General features: G+C 37.4%; 1 protein-coding gene across 1 annotated transcript in view; it reads left to right on the top strand.

Annotated features, from left to right (window-relative positions):
- Nucleotides 1–20,833, top strand: part of ADGRG4 (adhesion G protein-coupled receptor G4) — a 115,775-nt gene that overhangs the window by 19,689 nt on the left and 75,253 nt on the right. Inside the window, exon 5 of the mRNA XM_024353217.2 lies at nucleotides 2,079–2,693. Within this exon, the coding sequence (XP_024208985.2) occupies nucleotides 2,079–2,693 (615 nt within the window). The remainder of the gene's footprint in view (nucleotides 1–2,078; nucleotides 2,694–20,833) is intronic.

The following is a 20,833-nucleotide window of genomic DNA, read 5'->3' on the forward strand; positions in this document are numbered from 1 at the left end:
GCCTAGGAGTCCGAGACCAGACCAGCCTAGGCAACATAGTGAGATATCATCTCTAAAAAGAATTAAAAAATTTGCCAGGCATGGTGGCATGCGCCTGTGGTTCCAGCTAATTGGAAGGCTGAGGTGGGAGGATTGCTTGAGCCCAGGAGATCAAGGCTGCAGTGAACCATGTTCATGCCACTGCACTCCAACCTGGGCAAGAGAGTGAGACCCCCCCTCTTAAAACAAAAAATCAAAAACTAAATTAGTATACTGCAGAGAGGAGAGGCCCTTGTAGACCATATGAGATTATGATACATTCTCTTTTAAGGTGCAACTAAGCCCTGGAGATTTATGCTCACCGTAAAACCAGTTATTAAATGTATCTGACGTCATTTCAGAGGGCTGAACAGAAAGGCAGTTAACCAACAATAATTGAGACTTGGGTTTCATATCACTTATTGTCTTGTGGGATTAACTCTTGATTTATTAGCCACACAAAAGATGATAAAGTAATATAATCACAGAAGCCAGGGACAGAAGTAAGCATTTTCTCATTCATCAATGGATAGTTCAGAAATAACTCCCCGGCAGGTGGATAGTATGAGTTCCTGCACATGGGAGTGTGTGATGCAGGTGGAATGTATATGAGTGTGTGTGTGGGGCAGGCATATACATGTTATTGTTTGCTTTTGGAAAATGTCCACTAGAGGAATGGAGGGAGAGAATACTATATGGTCAGAGAATATCTGGAAGCTTTCATTTGGCGGCATCTCCCGGAAGCAGGGAAGTATTTACTTCCTGCTAGCCTCTGTAGTGTTCTGTTATGGCTGTCACTGTTTTAGAGTGGTGGTCCCAACGTTACAACTCTAATTCAGGGAGTGGTTACAGTTCCAATTCTGCCACAGAGCTCTTTATCTTCTGGCTTAGGCTGTACTGGCACTGGAATTAGGTTGATAATTAGGTAATCCTCAGATATTTACCTAGTAGACTGGGGGTGTAAGGTTTGTAGTGGTGATAGTATCATCACTCATCTGCAGCTTCTTGTGAAACAAAGGGCATATCCAATGTAAAGTTTCAAAGATACTGCCGAACTACTTACCAAAAGACCGCACCCAATGGACATGTCCTTCAGCAATGTTTAACAAGGTTTTGCATACATCATCTCACTTAATCTTCAAATAATCTTGTAAAGTCATCAGGGAGAGGCTATTATCTGGCATAGACTATAATGTGAATGGTGGCCCTTAAAGTTGAACGGGCATACAACGCTGTGGCCCCAAATCTCCATTTTACTGAAGCAAACATTGAGGTATCAGGAGGGTAAGTTACTTGCTCAAAGTTCCACAGCTGATGAGTGTCAGGGCATGGATTTCAACCCAGGCTGTCTGACTCCAGAGCCAATGGTAACTGGGGTCTATGGCCATATTGAAACCACTGCAGTGCCCTTGGTGAGGAGACAGAAGGAGGCCATCAGGATGCACCCAGGGCAGTGCCATGTCTTCCATTCCTGAGTACAAACAAGTCCCAGAGTTTCAGTATCGCCCAGCTGGTCATTCTTCAGGCCTCTGTCAGTGCCTTTCAGTGAGAAGCAGTCCCCAGAGACAGAATAAATCAGATCATTTGGCTCAGGAAAAGGCTTTGGAGAAACAAATTGCTGTTGCACCATGAATGTAATAAGGCAGTTAGGTGGGCGGAAATAGTTCTCTTTTGATTATATGAGTGAGGATTATGTGTAGCAAATTTGAATTCCAAGCTGCCTTTTCCTTGGCCTCTTTCCTACCCTTTCACTAGCCATACACTTCTAACTGCCTCTCCAAGCTGTCCAGCTGGTATGTGCTCTGGGAACACTAATCTAACTTTTCATATTAGTCCAGGCAAAATATAATTAGGAAGAAACTCTTCTGCCAAAACAAAAATCACATGCTAATGTCAAATAGAGATGATTTTTTACATCTACTATTTTTGTTTATTTGCACCAGTATTGACTCATAATTATATTATATAACCCAGATTTGACTATATTGCCAAATACAATAAAACAATTTTTAACAGAAATTTCATTTGTTTTCTCTTTCCCCTCCCCCAAATTTGGACAGATACACTTTCACTAAAAGGAAAAAAGCTGGATTTTTTTGGAAGAGGTGACACATATGTAAGCCTGATAGATACCATTCCTGAACTCAGCCGATTCACAGCATGCATTGATCTGGTATTCATGGATGACAACTCAAGGTATTGGATGGCCTTCTCCTATATTACTAATAACGCCCTCCTGGGCAGAGAAGACATAGACCTTGGACTTGCAGGAGACCATCAGCAGCTAATACTATACAAATTGGGAAAGACCTTTTCTATCCGTCACCACCTGGCTTCATTTCAATGGCATACAATATGCTTGATATGGGATGGTGTGAAGGGCAAATTAGAACTCTTCCTGAATAAAGAAAGGATACTGGAAGTAACGGATCAACCACACAACCTGACACCTCATGGGACTCTGTTCCTAGGGCACTTTCTCAAGAATGAGAGCAGCGAGGTTAAAAGCATGATGCGTAGCTTTCCTGGCAGCTTGTACTACTTTCAACTCTGGGACCACATCCTGGAAAACGAAGAGTTTATGAAGTGTTTAGATGGAAATATAGTTAGTTGGGAAGAAGACGTTTGGCTTGTCAACAAGATCATCCCAACTGTTGACAGGACACTGCGCTGCTGTGAGTAACTTATCAACTTTTTTCCTTAGCAAGGGTAGTGTTGACACAGTACTTCTCTGCTTGCAGTGGCCCCAGGTTGCTAGTTTTGTCATCACTTTTTAATGAGGAGCACATACTGTTTTCTTTTATCTTTATTTTGTTTATTTTGATATGATTTCAAACTTATAGAAAGATTGGAAGAATAGGATAGAAGAACACACACACACACACACACACACACACACCACTTATTTGTTTCTAAGTCATTTGAGAGTAAGTTGCAGGCATAATTCTTTGCTACCCCTAAATATCTCAGTGTGTATTTCCTAAGAATAAGGAATTCTCTTAACCACGCTATAATGATCAAAATCAGAAAAGTTGATGTTGATACAATACTAACATCTAATTCACATTTCACATTCATATTTAGCCAATTATCCTAGTAATTTCCCTTATAACTATTTTTTGCTTGGCCCAGGATCCAACTCAGGATCACACATTACATTTAGTTGTCATGTCTCTTTAGACTAATTTGGAATAGATTCTCAGCCTTTCTTTGTCTTTCATGACCTAGACATTTTTAGCATACAGTCCAGTTATTTTGTCTCTCAATTTATGTTTGTCTAATATTTCCTCATAATTAGATTCAGGCTATGAATTTTTGGTAAGAATACCACAGAAATGATGTTATATTCTTCTCAGTTCATCACATCAGTAGACACACGGTGACAATTTGTCTCATTATTCATAATAACTTTGATCACTTGATTTTGGTGATGTCTGTCAGATTTCTCCACCATAAAGTTATTATTTTTTCCTTTGTAATTGTTGAGTAATTTCTGTAGAGATATTTGGAGGTTATGTAACTATCCCCTTCTTACCATACTTTCACCCAATAGGTTTTACATCTATTCATGATTCTTGCCTGATTCACTAATCACTATGATGTTTGCAAAATAATGAAGTTTAAAATTCCATTTTTTACATTTATTAGTTGGCATTCTATTGTAAGAAAGAGCTTTTTCTTCTTCCATATTTATGTGTTTATTTATTTAAGACACAGGGTCTCACTCTAGCCAAGGCTAGAGTGAAGTGGCATGATCATAGCTCACTGTAACCTCTAACTTCTGGGTGGGCTCAAGTGGTTTTCCTGCCTCATCCTCCCAAAGTGCTGGGATAACAGGTGTAAGCCACCACACCCAACCTTATTTATGTGTTTATTTATTTGAACATGAACTCATGGATTCTCATTTTATTCAATGGGTTACAATCTGCTACTATCATTTATTTTGATGTTCAAATTGGCCCAGGGTTGGTCAGTGAGAGTTTTTCAATCTGGCTCTTGTGTCCTTTTGACACGTTCCCCATCATTCTTTGAGCATTTTCTTACTCTCTGGCACAACAAGATGTTCCAGGCTCTTCTTGTACGTTTTCTGCTCAGCCCAAGGAGCAGTCATTTTACTAAGGCGTCCCTGTTCCTTTTAGTGGGGAATGATATTTATAAACCAATTCATTTTTTCTTCTGAGAGCAATTATGATATGGGAGAACTCTTTGGAATGGAGTTCTTGTAAGGAACCTGGCTTCTTGGAATTACACCTGTATTTGTCTCCTCTCGAGTTTGGGGAAGGAAAGATGAGATTGCTTTTCTCTGCATAATCCCACTCTGCTCTCAAATCCAGTCCTCTCCACTATCAGCAGCAGCAGTCTTTAGCACAGGTAGTCAGTGATAATAGCATCAAGACAAGATTTTTTTGCATTTCCCAAAACTTTCACTTATTCTTGAAGGAGTATTATTGACTGTTGTTATGGGTTTTTTCTTTCCAGGAGGAAGCTGTTAGGAAAGGAATAGGGGCTAGATCCATGCCTAAAAGGGCTCTCTCAGACTAAGGGGATATGTTTTCACCAACAGTCTGGATGCTGTTTGAGTTAACTGCAGAGGAACATTCCAGGGGATTTCTGTTTCTTTGAGATTAGACCAATGCAAAGGAACAGGAAAGCTATTCCTTTGTGCTACCACCCAAAGATATTTGTTTTTTCTCTTTTCTGGGGCCTTAAAAACAAAAGAGAATATTCCTAGCTGGCTCTGATTACAAAACTGAGCTAGAGACTAGTAGGTTAAGCCTGAACAGCTCACCCAAAGCAGTTTAAAGTAACTTTATCTTTGATCTAAGGAACCGGAAGTATGGCCTTATATCCATGTGCTCAGCAGTGGTGTTTTAAAACCACATCTGGCCAGCGAATGGCCATGAGTTTTCCTACCACTTTGTGGGTAGATAGCTAAATCTAACTGCTGTGTTAAAGTACTAGACAACCCTGTTTTATTTTGCTGTTTTGTACACTTTTTTTTTTTTTTTTTGAGATGGAGTCTCGCTGCGACACCCAGGCTGGAGTGCAATGGTGCCATCTCATCTCACTGCAACTTCTGCTTCCCGGGTTCAAGCGATTCTCCTACCTCAGCCTCCCGAGTAGCTGGGACTACAGGCACATGCCACCACGTCTGGCTAATTTTTGTATTTTTAGTAGAGACAGGGTTTCACCATATTGGCCAGGCTGGTCTCGAACTCCTGACCTCAAGTGGTCTGCCTGCCTCGCCCTCCCAGAGTGTTGGGATTACAGGCGTGAGCCAATGCACCCGGCCTCTTTCATACACTTTTTAATGGACGACCATCCTCTGGGTCTGACTGAATCATGGTGGGCATAATGCACAATCTAACGTAACAAACAAGGAAATTATCACCTCAAACAAACAAAAAAAGGTAGTAAATGTTCTCTCTACTATTCAGATCTCTTCAAGTGTTCTTTCCAAACCTTGGACCAAGAGTTCCTAATCTAGGGGCCAGAATGGCTTTGAAGGAGTTGACAAAGCCCCTGAAATCACAACACCCTAAAAATACAGGGCAGATTTTTTTTCAGAGGGTGCAGTCTATAGTTTCCATCACATGCTAACATATTATGGTAATTGGTGCCTTTTACTAAGTTCTTACCGTGTGCCAGGCATTTTATACAAAAGGAAATAGGGGCTCAGAGAGGTTGAGTAAATTGCCTAATGTCACCAATCAGATAAGTAGTGTAGCTGGGGCTTGAACAGATTGGTCTAGTTGCAAAACACATGTTCTTTTCACCTCCCACCGTACAGGACTATCTCAAGTGAGTCTGTGGCCCCCAAAATGTTATGCTATGTTACTATGTCTTAGAAGCTTCCTTTGGAGGTAATGGCTGGTTTGATAATTCACCTGGGGAAATTAGGCTACTAGCTGTAGTCATTGCCTGCCTCACCACTGAAGGATCTGTAAAATACCATAGAATTTCACCTATTTCGATTTTGGCTGTATGATATCTGGGACAAAGGGGGCAATATATGAATAAATATGAGTGATTACAACATGTCTAGCTTCAGCTTTTGCCTAATAAATTGATATTTATGGTCCATAGAAGGATTATGACCTTTAAAAAATAAATTTTAATGAGTACATTGCTAGGTTACAAATCTCAATAAATCTATTTACACATAAATTATATATATATTTATATATTCATGAGAAGAAGGCTTTTGGGGAACACTGCCTGAAAAACATGAACCCTACCTGGGTTTAATAAACAAGTATTCACTATAGTTGGAAATGTCTTGGAATATTAAACAACATGGTGACAAATAATAACAGTGAAATTTCTAGTCATTAGAAATTTAGTTTTCAAGTAGTTTTAAGCATCTTCTACTTATTTTTAAAAATTACAAATGTAATACATGTGTTTGTGAATAAAATATATTTAAACAATACAAAATCATATGAAATATCAAGTAAAACCTACCCTTCACTATCCTCTTCACAGAGGTGTCTGTTAAAAAATGTTTTCCATGGGTTTGTAATAAGTGTGTGCATGTATGTGCATGAGTGTGTACAGTTTTTAAAAAGGGATGGCACTGGGAGATATACCTAGTGTTAGATAACGAGTTGATGGGTGTAGCACACCAACATGGCCCATGTATGCATGTGTAACAGACCTGCAAGTTGTGCACATGTACCCTGGAACTTAAAGTATAATAAAATAACATAAAATAAAATAAAATAAAAAGGACAGAGTGGGAAATAAAATAATAATAATAATAATATATACATACATGTGGTTCTGCAACTTGATTTATTTTAACTTAATACTATCATGGACAGACACATAGGTATATTTAGATCTGTTTTTAGGGCTACATATATTCCATGCAACATAATTTACATGTAACATAATTTATTTAACTAGCCCATCATTGATGGCCATTTAAGTTGCTTTCAATTTTTTGCAATTACAAATAATGCTACAGTAAATTTCCTCATACATATATCTTGGTACATTTAGGTTTTCAATTTTGTAAGACACGTTCCTAAGGGTAGAATTTCTCAGTAAAAGCCTATAAGCTGTTACAATTTAAATAGATTTATCATTTTTACTAGTTATTTTATTAATGTAACTATTCATTGAAAATTAATTGACCTCTAAAAGTAAAATTACTAGATATATATGGTAAAAGATTTAAAAATACATAAAAGTATAAATCTAAAGTCTCCTTTCACTTCAATCTTTTACTCTATGTGTCTATCCCCAAAAGCAATGATTGTTAATAATTTCTTATATATCCTTGCGGAAAAAATGTAAAACTTGAATTTACATGTAAATATATTTTTTTTCTTTTTCACAGTTGGGTTCATCATTATATGCATCCTTTTCTGCATCTTTTAAAAATTTAATAATATTTTTGAGGCATTTTCATATCAGAAAATATAGAGCTATCTGATTCTTTTGGGGGGAGGCTGCTGAATAGTATGAAAGAAAAAGGGTATGGTATAATTTATTCAACAAGCTCTGTTTGAAGGACTTTTAAGTTGTTTCTAGTTTCTAGCTATGACAAAAGTCTACAGGGCTTTTAAAAGTAATGGGTGGTGACAGAAATATCTTGAAGCAACCGTAAAGAAATTATCACAAGCTAAAGTTCCTCTCAAGATATGGCCAGCATAATTTCCTAATCTCAACTCAGACACTTGATCAAACAAAGGAATTTTTTTTGACCTGTGAATGTATGAAGAAAAAGAGTCTTCCAAAGACATGCAGATTAAATTCCTTTTAGATCTGCATTTAAGAAATCCCTTCTATTGAAAAGAATGAAATAACCTGAACTGAGTTCATCATGGGAAATCTACACTGTATCAAAGCATAGCATCCCTATATCTGCGGGATCATTGATTTGCTGAGGTTCGTTAATTGGTCTAATGCTCCAGCTTCTTTGAATTAGTTTATGAATTGGCTATTCTTAAAATATGCAGAGATGGATTACATGGTCTATGTCCTTTATAAAGGCCTTTGTTTGGCTCACTATTAATTCCTCTATCCAATTATCAGCTCTGATAGGAAAAGTTCCATGGTGATGGGCTCTACTAGCTAAAAGACAATTTGGTCTTGCCCTCATACATCAATTCTCTGTGCTACCCTCCTTCCTCATCACGAAAGGTAAGCATGAGCTGTTTGTAGTTCACTCAAAGCCTTCTTATTTGTATTCTCCTTCACAGGATGACATTCTCCTATAGACTCAGAGATAGAAGCTCTAGCCTGTCTGTATATTGCAGCATTCGTTTTTCATGCTTTTGCCTGGAAACTGAATGCAGACACCACTTTGAAAAAAAAAAGTTTCCTTTTCACCTTAAAGATACTCATTTCATATTTTTCTACCCCACAGGCAGATCTGTCTGTGGCAGTTTCTGGTCACCATTATCTCTCACAAATCTAATCAACGTGCTGAATTATATTTATAGAGGTCCTGACTGAAAGAAAAACCAGATGTGACATGTGGGCTAGAACGACACATAGATTTAATATGAGGTGATATACCCAAATCACAACCAGAATTTGGTACCTTAGAAAATGTTCTACTTAACATTCTGTTGGCAGGTACATCTGCAACAAAATGCCTCATAAATATTCAGCTACTCTATACCTCTGTTCTCCAGCTCCCAATGATTACAATAATACAATTTTGTGTAGAGTGAAAGAGCAAATGGCAATTAAGCCCACAGACCCCTGTGAATTAGTATGGATTATCTCCACTTTAAAATACAGAGACAGCAAGGCTTATGCAAATTATTTGTGCAAGTGATCACTTGTTCACAAACAGGAACAAAGTGAATATGGCAAATCATGTTTGTGAGCCCTCCAAGGATGGAGGCCTGACCTCATGGCTTCTGTCCAATGTGAATAGATGGATATTCAGTCATTGCTCAAGCACAGTACCGGCTTTTGCATTTGATTTTTTTTTTTTGAGATAAGGTCTCACTCTGTCACCCAGGATGTAGTGCAGTGGTGCAATCAGAGCTCACTGCAGCCTTGACCTCCTGAGCTCAAACCATCCCCCTGCTTCAGCCACCCCGCCCCGAGTAGCTAGGACTACAGATGTGTACCACTACACCTGGCTAATTTTAATTTATTTTTTATTGTTTTATTTTATTTTATTTTTTGGTAGAGATGGGGTCTTGCTATGTTGCCTAGGCTGGGCATTTACTTTTTATTAACTGAATTTTTTATTGATAGATAATTGTAGATTCACATGCAGTTGGAAATTCTTGTACACTTTGTCTAGTTTCCTCTAATGGTGACATTTTGCAAAGCTATAGTATAACAAACAGAACATTGACATTGATACAACCCACCAATCTTACTCAGGTTTCTCTAGTTTTTATTATATTCATTTATGTCTGTGTATTAAGTTCTATACAATTTTATCACCTGGGCAAACTTGTGTATCTACCAGCACACTGATGCTGAACAGTTCTAATACTAGTAGGATCCCTCATGCTGACCTTTTATAACCACACCAACTTCCTTCCCACCCTTTCCCCCTACGCTGCTTCATACCTAACCCCTGACAACACTAATCTGTTCCCCATTTCTAAAATTGTGTCATTTCAACAATATTATATAAATGGAATCACACATTATGTAAACTTTTAGGATTACCTTTTTTTTTTTTTTTAACTCAGCATAATTCTCTGAAGAGCCATCCAGGTTGTTGAGTGTCTCAATAGTTTACTCATTTCCATTGCTGAGTAGTATTCCATGGTATGGATATGTTACAGTTTATTCAATTATTCACCTGTTGAAAGACATTTGGGCTGATTCCAATATTTTGCTGTTATTAAAAAAATCCCTGCTATGGACATCTGTGTACAGGTTTTTTTTGTGAACATAAGTTTTTATTTCTCTGGGAAAAATGCCATGGCTTGGCTGTATGGAAGTTGCGTGTTTAGTTTTTTTCTTAATTTAAAAAATAATTAAATTTCTGTGGGTACATATTAGGTGTACATATTTGTGTAGTATATGAGATGTTTTGATACAGGCATGGAATGTGAAATAATCATATCATGGTACCCATCCCCTCAAGTATTTATCCTTTGTGTTATAAACAATCCAATTATACTCATTTAGTTATTTTTAAATGAAAAATTAAGTTATTATTGAGTATAGTCACCCTGCTGTGCAATCTAATAGTAGGTCTTAATAGTAGGTCTTATTCTTTCTAACTTTTTTTTGTTCGCATTAATCCCCTCCTTCCCCTCCCCCAAGTCCCCCTCTACCCTTCCCAGCCTCTGGTAACCATCCTTCTACTCTTTATATCCATGAGTTCAATTGTTTTGATTTTTGTAGCCCACAAACAAATGAGAACATGCGATGTTTGTTTTTCTGTGCTTAGCTTATTTCACTTAACATAATGACTCCCCGTTCCATCCATGTTGTTGCAAATGACTGGATCTCATTTTTGTGTGGCTGAATAGTACTCCGTTGTGTATATGTACCACATATTCTTTATCTGTTCATCTGTTGATGGACACTTAGGTTGCTTCCAAATCTTAGCTATTGTGAACAGTGCTGCAATAAATATGTGAGTGCAGATATCTCTTTGAAATACTTATTCCCTCTCTTTTGGGTATATACCCAGCAATGGGATTGCTGGATCATATGGTAGCTCTATTTTTAGTTTTTTGAGGAACCTCCAAACTGTTTGCACATTTAGCTTTATAAGAAACTGTCAGACTGTTTACAAACTGTCAGACTGTTTTACAAAACTGTTTTTCAGTTTTACAAAGTAGCTCTATCACTTTATATTCCACCAGCAATGTATAAGGGATCTAGTTTCTCAGCATCTTTGCCAGCATTTGGTGTTGCCACTATTTTTCATTGTAGTCATTCTTGTAAATTTGTAGTGATATTTTATTGCGCTTTCAATTTGCATTACCCTGATGCTTCATGATGTTGAACATCTTTTCCTGTGCTTATGTGCCGTCTTCCTGTGTTCATCAGTGAAATGTCTGCTCATGTGTTTTGCCCTTTTTTAAAAACTAGGTTGTTTGTTCATTTTATTGTTGAGTTTTGAAAGTAAAAAAATATATTCTAATCTTTTTTTTTTTTTGAGGCGGAGTCCGGCTCTGTCACCCAGGCTGGAATGCAGTGGCGCGATCTCGGCTCACTGCAAGCTCCGCCTCCCGGGTTCACACCATTCTCCTGCCTCAGCCTCCCAAGTAGCTGGGACTACAGGCGCCCGCCAACACGCCCGGCTAATTTTTTCTATTTTTTTTAAATTTTAATTTTTTTTTATTATACTTTAAGTTTTAGGGTACATGTGCACATTGTGCAGGTTAGTTACATATGTATACATGTGCCATGCTGGTGCGCTGCACCCACTAACTCGTCATCTAGCATTAGGTATATCTCCCGATGCTATCCCTCCCCCCTCCCACCACCCCACAACAGTCCCCAGAGTGTGATATTCCCCTTCCTGTGTCCATGTGATCTCATTGTTCAGTTCCCACCTATGAGTGAGAATATGTGGTGTTTGGTTTTTTGTTCTTGCGATAGTTTACTGAGAATGATGATTTCCAATTTCATCCATGTCCCTACAAAGGACATGAACTCATCATTTTTTATGGCTGCATAGTATTCCATGATGTATATGTGCCACATTTTCTTAATCCAGTCTATCATTGCTGGACATTTGGGTTGGTTCCAAGTCTTTGCTATTGTGAATAATGCCGCAATAAACATATGTGTGCATGTGTCTTTATAGCAGCATGATTTATAGTCCTTTGGGTATATACCCAGTAATGGGATGGCTGGGTCAAATGGTATTTCCAGTTCTAGATCCCTGAGGAGTCGCCACACTGACTTCCACAATGGTTGAATTAGTTGACAGTCCCACCAACAGTGTAAAAGTGTTCCTATTTCTCCACATCCTCTCCAGCACCTGTTGTTTCCTGACTTTTTAATGATTGCCATTCTAACTGGTGTGAGATGGTATCTCATTGTGGTTTTGATTTGCATTTCTCTGATGGCCAGTGATGATGAGCATTTTTTCATGTGTTTTTTGGCTGCATAAATGTCTTCTTTTGAGAAGTGTCTGTTCATGTCCTTCGCCCACTTTTTGATGGGGTTGTTTGTTTTTTTCTTGTAAATTTGTTTGAGTTCATTGTAGATTCTGGATATTAGCCCTTTGTCAGATGAGTAGGTTACAAAAATTTTCTCCCATTTTGTAGGTTGCCTGTTCACTCTGATGGTAGTTTCTTTTGCTGTGCAGAAGCTCTTTAGTTTAATTAGATCCCATTTGTCAATTTTGGCTTTTGTTGCCATTGCTTTTGGTGTTTTAGACCTGAGAAAAACAAGCAATGGGGAAAGGATTCCCTATTTAATAAATGGTGCTGGGAAAACTGGCTAGCCATATGTAGAAAGCTGAAACTGGATCCCTTCCTTACACCTTATATAAAAATCAATTCAAGATGGATTAAAGACTTAAACGTTAGACCTAAAACCATAAAAATCCTAGAAGAAAACCTAGGCATTACCATTCAGGACATAGGCATGGGCAAGGACTTCATGTATTTTTTTTTAGTAGAGATGGGGTTTCACCGTGTTAGCCAGTATGGTCTCGATTTCCTGACCTTGTGATCCACCCGCCTCGGCCTCACAAAGTGCTGGAATTACAAGCGTGAGCCACCGCACCCAGCCCTGATATATTCTAATTTTTTGTTGGGTATATCTTTTGCAAATATTTCCTTCTAGTCTGTAGATTTTTTAAAATTCTTTTTGTATTTATTTATTTATTTATTTATTTATTTATTTATTTATTTGAGACTGAGTCTTGCTCTGTCGCCCAGGCTGGAGTGCACTGGCACGATCTCAGCTCACTGCAACTTCCACCTCCTGGATTCAAGTGATTCATGTGCCTCAGCCTCCTGAGTAGCTGGGACTACAGGCACATGCCACCATGCCTGGCTAATTTTTGTATTTTTAGTAGAGATGAGGTCTCACCATGCTGGCCAGGCTGGTCTCGAACTCTTGACCTCAAATTCTCCACCTGCCTTGGCCTCCCAAAGTGCTAGGATTACAGCATGAGCCACCACACTTGGCCTAAAAATTCTTTTTATATGGGCTTTCACAGAACAAAAGCTTTTAATTTTGTTAAAGTCTGGTTTATTATTTAATTTTTTTAATGAGTCATGCTTTCGATGTTCAAGTTTAAGAACTCTTTGCTTAGCCCTAGATCCCAAAGATTTTCTCCTATATTTTTTCTAAATATTCCATAGCTTTGTACTTTACACTTAAGTCTGTGGTCCATTTTGAGTCAATTTTTGCATAAGATGTGTGAGGTGTAGGTTGAGGTCCTCTCTCTTTCTTTCTTTCTTTTTCTTTTTCTTTTTCTTTCTTTTTTTTGGTCTATTGATGTCCAGTTGCTTCAGTATTATTTGTTGAAAAGGTTATCCTTGCTTTATTGAGTTGATTTTGTACCTTTGTCAAAAATCAGTTGAGCAAATTTTTATGTGTCTATTTCTGAGTTTTCCATCTTTTCCAATCATCTATGTATCTATCCCTCTGCCAATACCACACTATTTTGATTGCTGTAACTTTACATAAAGCCTTAATATTGGGTAGAGAGATTCCTCTAACCTTATTCTTCTTTTCAAAAATTGGTTTAGTTATTCTAGGACTTGTGCATTTCCATAAAAATTTTAGACTATGCTTGTCTGTTTGCATATAACCTTGATGGAATATTGATAGGAATTGGATTATATCTGTATATCAATTTGAAGAGAGCTGACGTCTTTACTATGTTGAATCTTCCAATCCGTGAACACAGTGTGCTTCTCCATTTTTTAAGGTTTTCTTTGATTTGTTTCATTAGCATTTTGTGATACATATGCTTTGTTAAGTGTATACCTAAGTATTTCATTTTCATTGGAGCAATTGTAAATAGCATTGTGCTTTTGATTTCAGTTTCTGCATGTTCATTTTTAGGACATAGAAATGTGATTGCTTTTTGTGTGTTGATTTTGTATTCTGAACTCATTTATAAGTTCTGGTAGATTTTTTTCTTGAAGATTCCTTGAGGTTTTCTATCTGGACTACTGCATAATCTGCAATGCCTTAAAAAAATTTTTTTTGCCTTTTTGGGGTGCCTCTAACTTCCAGTACCACGTTGAATCATACTGGTGAGAGTGGACATCCTTGCCTTGTTCCTGATCTTAGCTGGAAAACATTCAATCTTTCACCATTACAGTTGATGTTAGCTGTAGGTTTCTTGATGATGCCACTTACCATGTTGCTAAAAATCCCCTCTATTCTTATCTTGCCCAGAGATTGTATCGTGAAGGGATATGAGTTTTTGTCAAATGCCTTTTTTGGATCAGTTGATATAATTTTTCTTCTTTATCTTGTTGATATTGTGGGTTATATTGATAGATTTTCAAAGGTTTAGCCAGCTTTGCATATTTGGAATAGATCCCACTTGGTCATGGTATATAATTATTTTTATATATTGTTTCATTTAGTTTGCTCATATATTGTTGAGGATTTTTGTATTTAATTTCAGGAGAGATATTGGTCTGTAGTTTCTTTCTTTTTTTTTTTTACTGTCTCTGTCTGATTTCAGTATCAGGATGACACTGGCCTTATAAAATGTGTAGGAAAGTGTTCCTCTTTTCTGGAAGAGATTCTATAAAATTGGTGTTAATTCTTCCTTGGCAGCAAACTCCAGTGAAATCATGTGGGCCTGGAGATTCTTTTGTGAAGGCTTTTAAATTAGTAGTTCAATTTCTTTAATAGCTATAGGGCTATTCAGATTGTCTATTTCCTCTTGATGGAGCTTTGGTAAATTATGGGTTTTGAGGAGTTGTCTATTTCTTCTAACTTGTTGAATTTGTGAACATAAAGTTATTCATAATATTCTCTTATTGTCTTTTTAATTGCTGCAGAATAAGTAGTGATATTCTCTGTTTCATTTATGATATTGATGACTGACTTGTGCTTTTCTCTTTTTACTTTTATCAGTCTTGCTATAGGTTTATCAATTTTATTGACTTAAAAAAATCATATTTGCTCCATTGATTTTTCTCTATTGTCTTCTTATTTTTAATTTCATTGAGTTCTTTTATGATCTTGCTTATTTTTTTATTCTGCCTGCTTTGGATTTATCTTGGGTTTTTTTTTTAGGCTCTTGAGGTGGGAGCTGAGATTATTGTTTTGAGATATTTCCTCTTTTTAAATGTATGCATTTAATGCTATAATCTTTCTTCTCAGCACTGTTTTAGTTGTATCTCCCAAATTTTTAAAATTAAATTTAATTTGATTAAAATAGTTTTATTTAATTTAATGTTTTAAATTTTTTTTGTTAAAATGTCTTCTTTGATTCATGGGTTATGCGGAAGTGTGTTGTTTAGAACTTTTCTATGGTCTTTCTGTAATTGATTTCTAGTTTTATTTCATAATAATCAGAGAAAACCGTCTTATAAATTCAGTTCCTTTAAATGAGGTTTGTTTTATGGCCCAGGGTATGGTCTATGTTGGTGAATATTCCATGGGTGCTTCAAAAATATATATATTCTGCTATTGTTGAGTGGAGTGCTCTATATCAACTAAAGTCTGTTGATTGTGTTGTTCAGAACTTCTATATACCTGCTGATTTTCTGTTTAGTAGCTTTATCACTTGTTGAGACAGGGGTGTTAAAATTCCCAACTATAATTATGGATTTACTATTTTTCCTTTCAGCTCCATCAGTTTTGCTTCATGTATTTTGAGGCTCTGTCGTTTGATATGTATGCATTTAGGATCACCATGTCTTCCTGGCGAAGCAATGCATTTATTATTATGTAGTGTCCTTTCTTGAGTCCAGTAATTTTCCTTGCTCTGTACTCTAGTGAATATTATTATAGCCATTTTTACTTTCCTTAAACTTACTGCTTGCATGGTATAATTTTTCCATTCTTCTACTTTCAACCTACCTATATGATGATATTCAAAGTACATTCTTTTGTAAACAGCAACATATGGGTTACTTGAGCGTACTTTAATATTCCATCTTGATTTATTTATGGGGTTTTGAGTTTCTCGTTGCATGGTTTTCCTAGTGGTTGGACTTGGTATTACAATATGAAAATGTGACTACTGTTGTCAACATTTTATCAGTTTGAGTGAGGTATGGAAACCTCACTTCCATTTTGGTCCTTTGACCTTCCTCATCTTTTAGATTTTTTTTGAAGGGATCTTGTTCTGTCATCCAGACTGCAGAGCAGTGGAGTGCAGTGGTATGATCATAGCTCACAGCAACCTCAAACTCCTGGGCTCAAGCAATCCTCCTGTCTCAGTTTCCCAAGTAGCTGGGACTATAGGTGTGCACCACCACCCCCAGTTATTTTTTTAAAAATGTTTTGATAGAGATAGGGTCTCACTTTGCTGCCCAGGCTGGTCTTGAACTCCTGGCTTCAAGCAATCTTCCTGCTTTGACCTCCCAAATTTCTAGGATTACAGACATGAGCTGCCATATCCAGCCACTTTTAAATTTTGTTGTTTTAAATATCAGATGATGTTGCAATTTTTGTCTCAATCATCAAATATGATTTATAAAGCTCATGAGGAAAAGGACCATCTATTTTATGTACCCATATTTTTGTTCTTTCCTTTGCTCGTTTTTTCTTTCTCATTCTGCAAGATTCTTTAAAAAAAATTATTTCTGTTTGAAGTAATTCCTTTAGCTAATCTTTTAAAGATAGGTCTGCCAGTGACAAGGTATCTTAATTTTCCTTCATCAGAGAATGTTTTCATTTCCATTTTATTCCTGTAAGATAGCTTTGCTGGATATAGAATTCATGGTTAACAATTCTTTTCTGTCAACTTTTGAAAAATATTATGACAGCTTCTTCTGGCCTCCTTAGTTCTGGATGAGAAATCTGTCATTTAAGTTGTTGCTCTTCTATAAGCAATGTTTGTTTCTTTCTGTCTACTCCCAAAATTTTTTGTCTTTTAGTTTTCAAAAGTTCAATTATGATGTGCCTTGCCACAGATTTCTTTGGCTTTTATCCTTCCTGGAATTTGTTTAGCTTTTTGAATCTCTAGGTTTGTGTCTTTTGTCAAATTTTGGAAGCTTTTAGCCTTTATTTATTTATTTTTTAATATACATTCAACCCCACTGTCTTTCTCCTCTCTTTTAAGGCTATGGTAATATGAATGTTGGATATTTTGTTATTGTCCCACAGGTCCTGGTGGCTGTCTTCATTTTTCTTTTCAATGCGTTTTCTCTATTGTTTAGATTGGGTGAATTCTATTATTTTATCATTATGTTTACCTGTTCTATCTTCTGTCATCTCTACTCTACTATTAAGTCCATCCAGCTCATCTTAAAAATTTGGTTTTGTATTCTTTCATTCTATAATTTCCACTTGGTTCCTTTTTTTTTTTCAATACAGAGTCTCGTTCTGTCGCCCAGGCTGGAGTACAGTGGCACGATCTTGGCTCACAGCAACCTCCGTCTCCCGGGTTCAAGGGATTCTCGTACCTCAGCCTCCTGAGTATCTGGCACTCAACACCACGTCTGGCTAATTTTTGTATTTTTAGTATAAACGGGGTTTCATCATGTTGGCCAGGCTGGTCTCAAACTCCTGGATTCAGATGATCCGTCTTCCTTTCCTCCCGAAGTGCTGGGATTACAGGCGTGAGCCACCATGCCTGGCCCCATTTTTTTTCCAAATAATTTCAAAAATTTTAAGTTCAGGATTTGCAGATTTGTTACCTAGGTAAATGTGTGCCATGGTGGTTTGCTGCACCTATGAACCCATCACCTTGATTCTTTCTTAATTTCTTGATTTATTTCTTTTCTGAGATTCTACTTTTTGCATTTCAAGATAATTTGTAATTGCTTGCAGGATTATTTATATGATGATTGCTTTAATATCATTGTCAGATAATTCCAGTGTCTAATTCATCTCAGTTTTAGCATCAGTTGATTATCTTTTCTTACTCAAGTTGTGATTTTGTTGCTTCTAAATATGACAGGTAATTAAAAAAATTGTATCCTGGACATTTTGTCAATTAGGAGATTCTGGGTCTTATTTAAATCTTTTATTTTAGCAGTCAGTCATTCTGTTTAGGCTTAGCACACAGGTCTTGGTCCATTTTTGTGGGCTGTGCTTCCAAATACAACTTAATTTTTAGAGTCTTTGTGATGTTATTTCATCTTGCTTGGTTTATCTGGTACCCCTGAGGCTTCCACCTGTCTCTGCTGGTGCTTCTTGGGTGGGGAGCAGAAGGCATCTCCTTAGGCCAGGCCTCCAGCTATCTCTCAGAGGGGGATGGATGTGGGGGCATCACCCTACCAATGCCTCTTGACTTCCGCTAGTCTCTGGACAGGAAAGGAAAATCTTGGGCTAGTTTTCGTAGACTTGGCCACCTGCTGCTGGAGAGTCCCTTTTTCTTGTTTCCCCTGCCTACCTTGGTGTCTCTGGGTGAAGGAAGAGAATCTCAGTACTGCAGGGACAAAGAGACTTCCTGGATCAGGCCACTTGCTATTACTGGCTCCGTTTTTCCTCTTATGCCTGCCTGCCTTGGTTTTTCTGAATGGGCGAGGAAAACCTTGGGTTGGCAAAAACAATAGTCTTCCCAGACTGGGTTATGTTCAGCCAGTGTTTTTTGGTGGAGAGGGGAGATTCAGGCCTGTTAGGGAAGGAGAGTGCTTCTCTTGGTTGCTTATTGTTAGCAAGGTGCCCAGTCAGTCCCCCTTGCTGGAGTATCCAACTTGCCTGAAGTTGTCAGAGGGACTCCCATTTGATCCAGAAGGGGAATGAGCCTACTTGGACTGACTTCTGTTGCTAGGTTGGGGATTAGGAAGCATAGGGCCTGGGCCGCATTTTTATGCTGGGTTTGGTGAGGGGGAGAAGATAACTGCCACTATGTTGTTCCTTTACTCTTGGGGTCCCAAACCAGTTTGTTTTATTCTTAGCACCTTTCATAGTTCTCCTTTGGTTGTCTCTTACACCATTTCCAGGATTTATAGTTGTAACTTTTGGGGAGGAGCAGGGAAAAGTGGCTCTATGCCATCTTGTTCAGTTGAGAAGTCTGCATTTGCTTTTAACATCAGTTCTTGGGCAGTAAAAGCTCTTGAGTGTGTATGCGTAGACAGATAGGGTGCAACAAAATGACAGAGATAATATCACTGGCATTGTAACTACCTTACTCACTTACAACATTTTCTTTTCTGAGAAGGACAGGCATTAAATTCAATGGAGATAAGTGTGCCATTTAGGATAAAAAAAATCCCTACCACATATAGGGAAAAGAGAAAGATTGATGAAGCAGAAGTAAAGTGAACCTCACTCATTAGAAATGATAGGTGCACAGAAAGTCTGAATTACTGAATTTAAGAAAAACAAAAGTATGTACAGATTAAGACAATAAGGTCACCAATAAACAAATTAAGTTATAAAAGAAATTTATATTCAGTATCAGCCTACATTATACAAAATGATCTTGAATGTTCAAGATCATTTTCAATGCCAACCCATTGCAATTAATTTCTAGACTTAAGGTTTATAGGAATCTTTAATTCCAATGGATCCTGATTCTAAAAAGCTACTGATTGTTTGATTGAATTGTCTTTATCTAGGCTATGAATGATTATTCAAGGCATATATCATATCAGGGAATGTCCATAATTTGGGATCCCCACTGAGTTTTGATTCCTGGGCCAGCAAAGTCGCCTTGATGTTTTAGTTTAGCATTGCAATGCTGTCCTCTAAAGTTTGTTTCACTGTTTTGGATGATTGCTGTTTCTTGCAGTGTTCAGCACTTGCAGAACTTGGCATTTAGTATCTAACTTTGTTTCTCCTTGGTACCTTCCGAAAGAGTCTCTTTCTTTCTTTGTTTCTCCTCAGATTGGGGTGTTTCCATGTAAATTGAGGGCATACATTTATGAGTGCTGGATAATTGAGGCATTTCTACATACTGTCTAATTTCTTCTCTAAATCTTTCACCTGTGAAAATCTCATTTCAACACTGCACTTCTCTGGGCCTCATCTGTAAATGAAAGGGTTGAATATAATCTCCAAGTCCTGGCTCTAAAATTCTGAGATTTTAATGAATGAAGACTTTAGTCTTTATTAATACAGACTTTAGAGGAAAAATTTGATACAGCAGTCCCTCTGGAAGAAACCTTGCATCTGAAAGATTTAATGGAAGGTTTGCTGAAATATACAAACCCAGGCTTTAGGTTAAAACGGAGCAATGTAACATGCATTATTTCTCGAGATCTCTGGTACTTAAAATGCCACCTGCTTGGCAATTTAGCTCAACTCATTTGTTTTTATCTTTCTAAATCTTATATTCCTTCTTGAGATGCTTACTGGAAGTGTTAATAACAATTGCTACATCTATGGCTCAGCCCTCTCTGATAAAAATACCATGTCTAACTCCCATTCCCCGTCTTCTAAAAGAGTTTTCCACTACTTATGGATTACTCCAATAGTGCTCTTTGAATGCTGCATCAAAGAAGGTAACTTAGACTTTTATGGTATTTAGTGTTTTATTGTTTTCCTAAAAAGTGAATGCAGTTCAATCATTAATCTTTTGTAAAGGAGAGGGAATTGTGAACTCTTCTCTCAACAATTAGTGCATTCATAGAGTGATTTCAGGCTCTAGGATGCCACACTCCTCAAATGTGCTAGAAGTGACACTTTCACGGAGGTTTGCTAAGCCAGTTGGCTGGTGTAAACCCACCTACAAAATTGGAAATGAAGATCCTGACAATTCTCCTTTCACGTGGAGTTATGGACAAATTTGAAAGCATAAAGCTTAAAATACACACTTGGC

This window comes from Pan troglodytes, chromosome X (genome assembly GCF_028858775.2).
Source record: "Pan troglodytes isolate AG18354 chromosome X, NHGRI_mPanTro3-v2.0_pri, whole genome shotgun sequence".
Lineage (NCBI taxonomy): Eukaryota > Metazoa > Chordata > Mammalia > Primates > Hominidae > Pan > Pan troglodytes.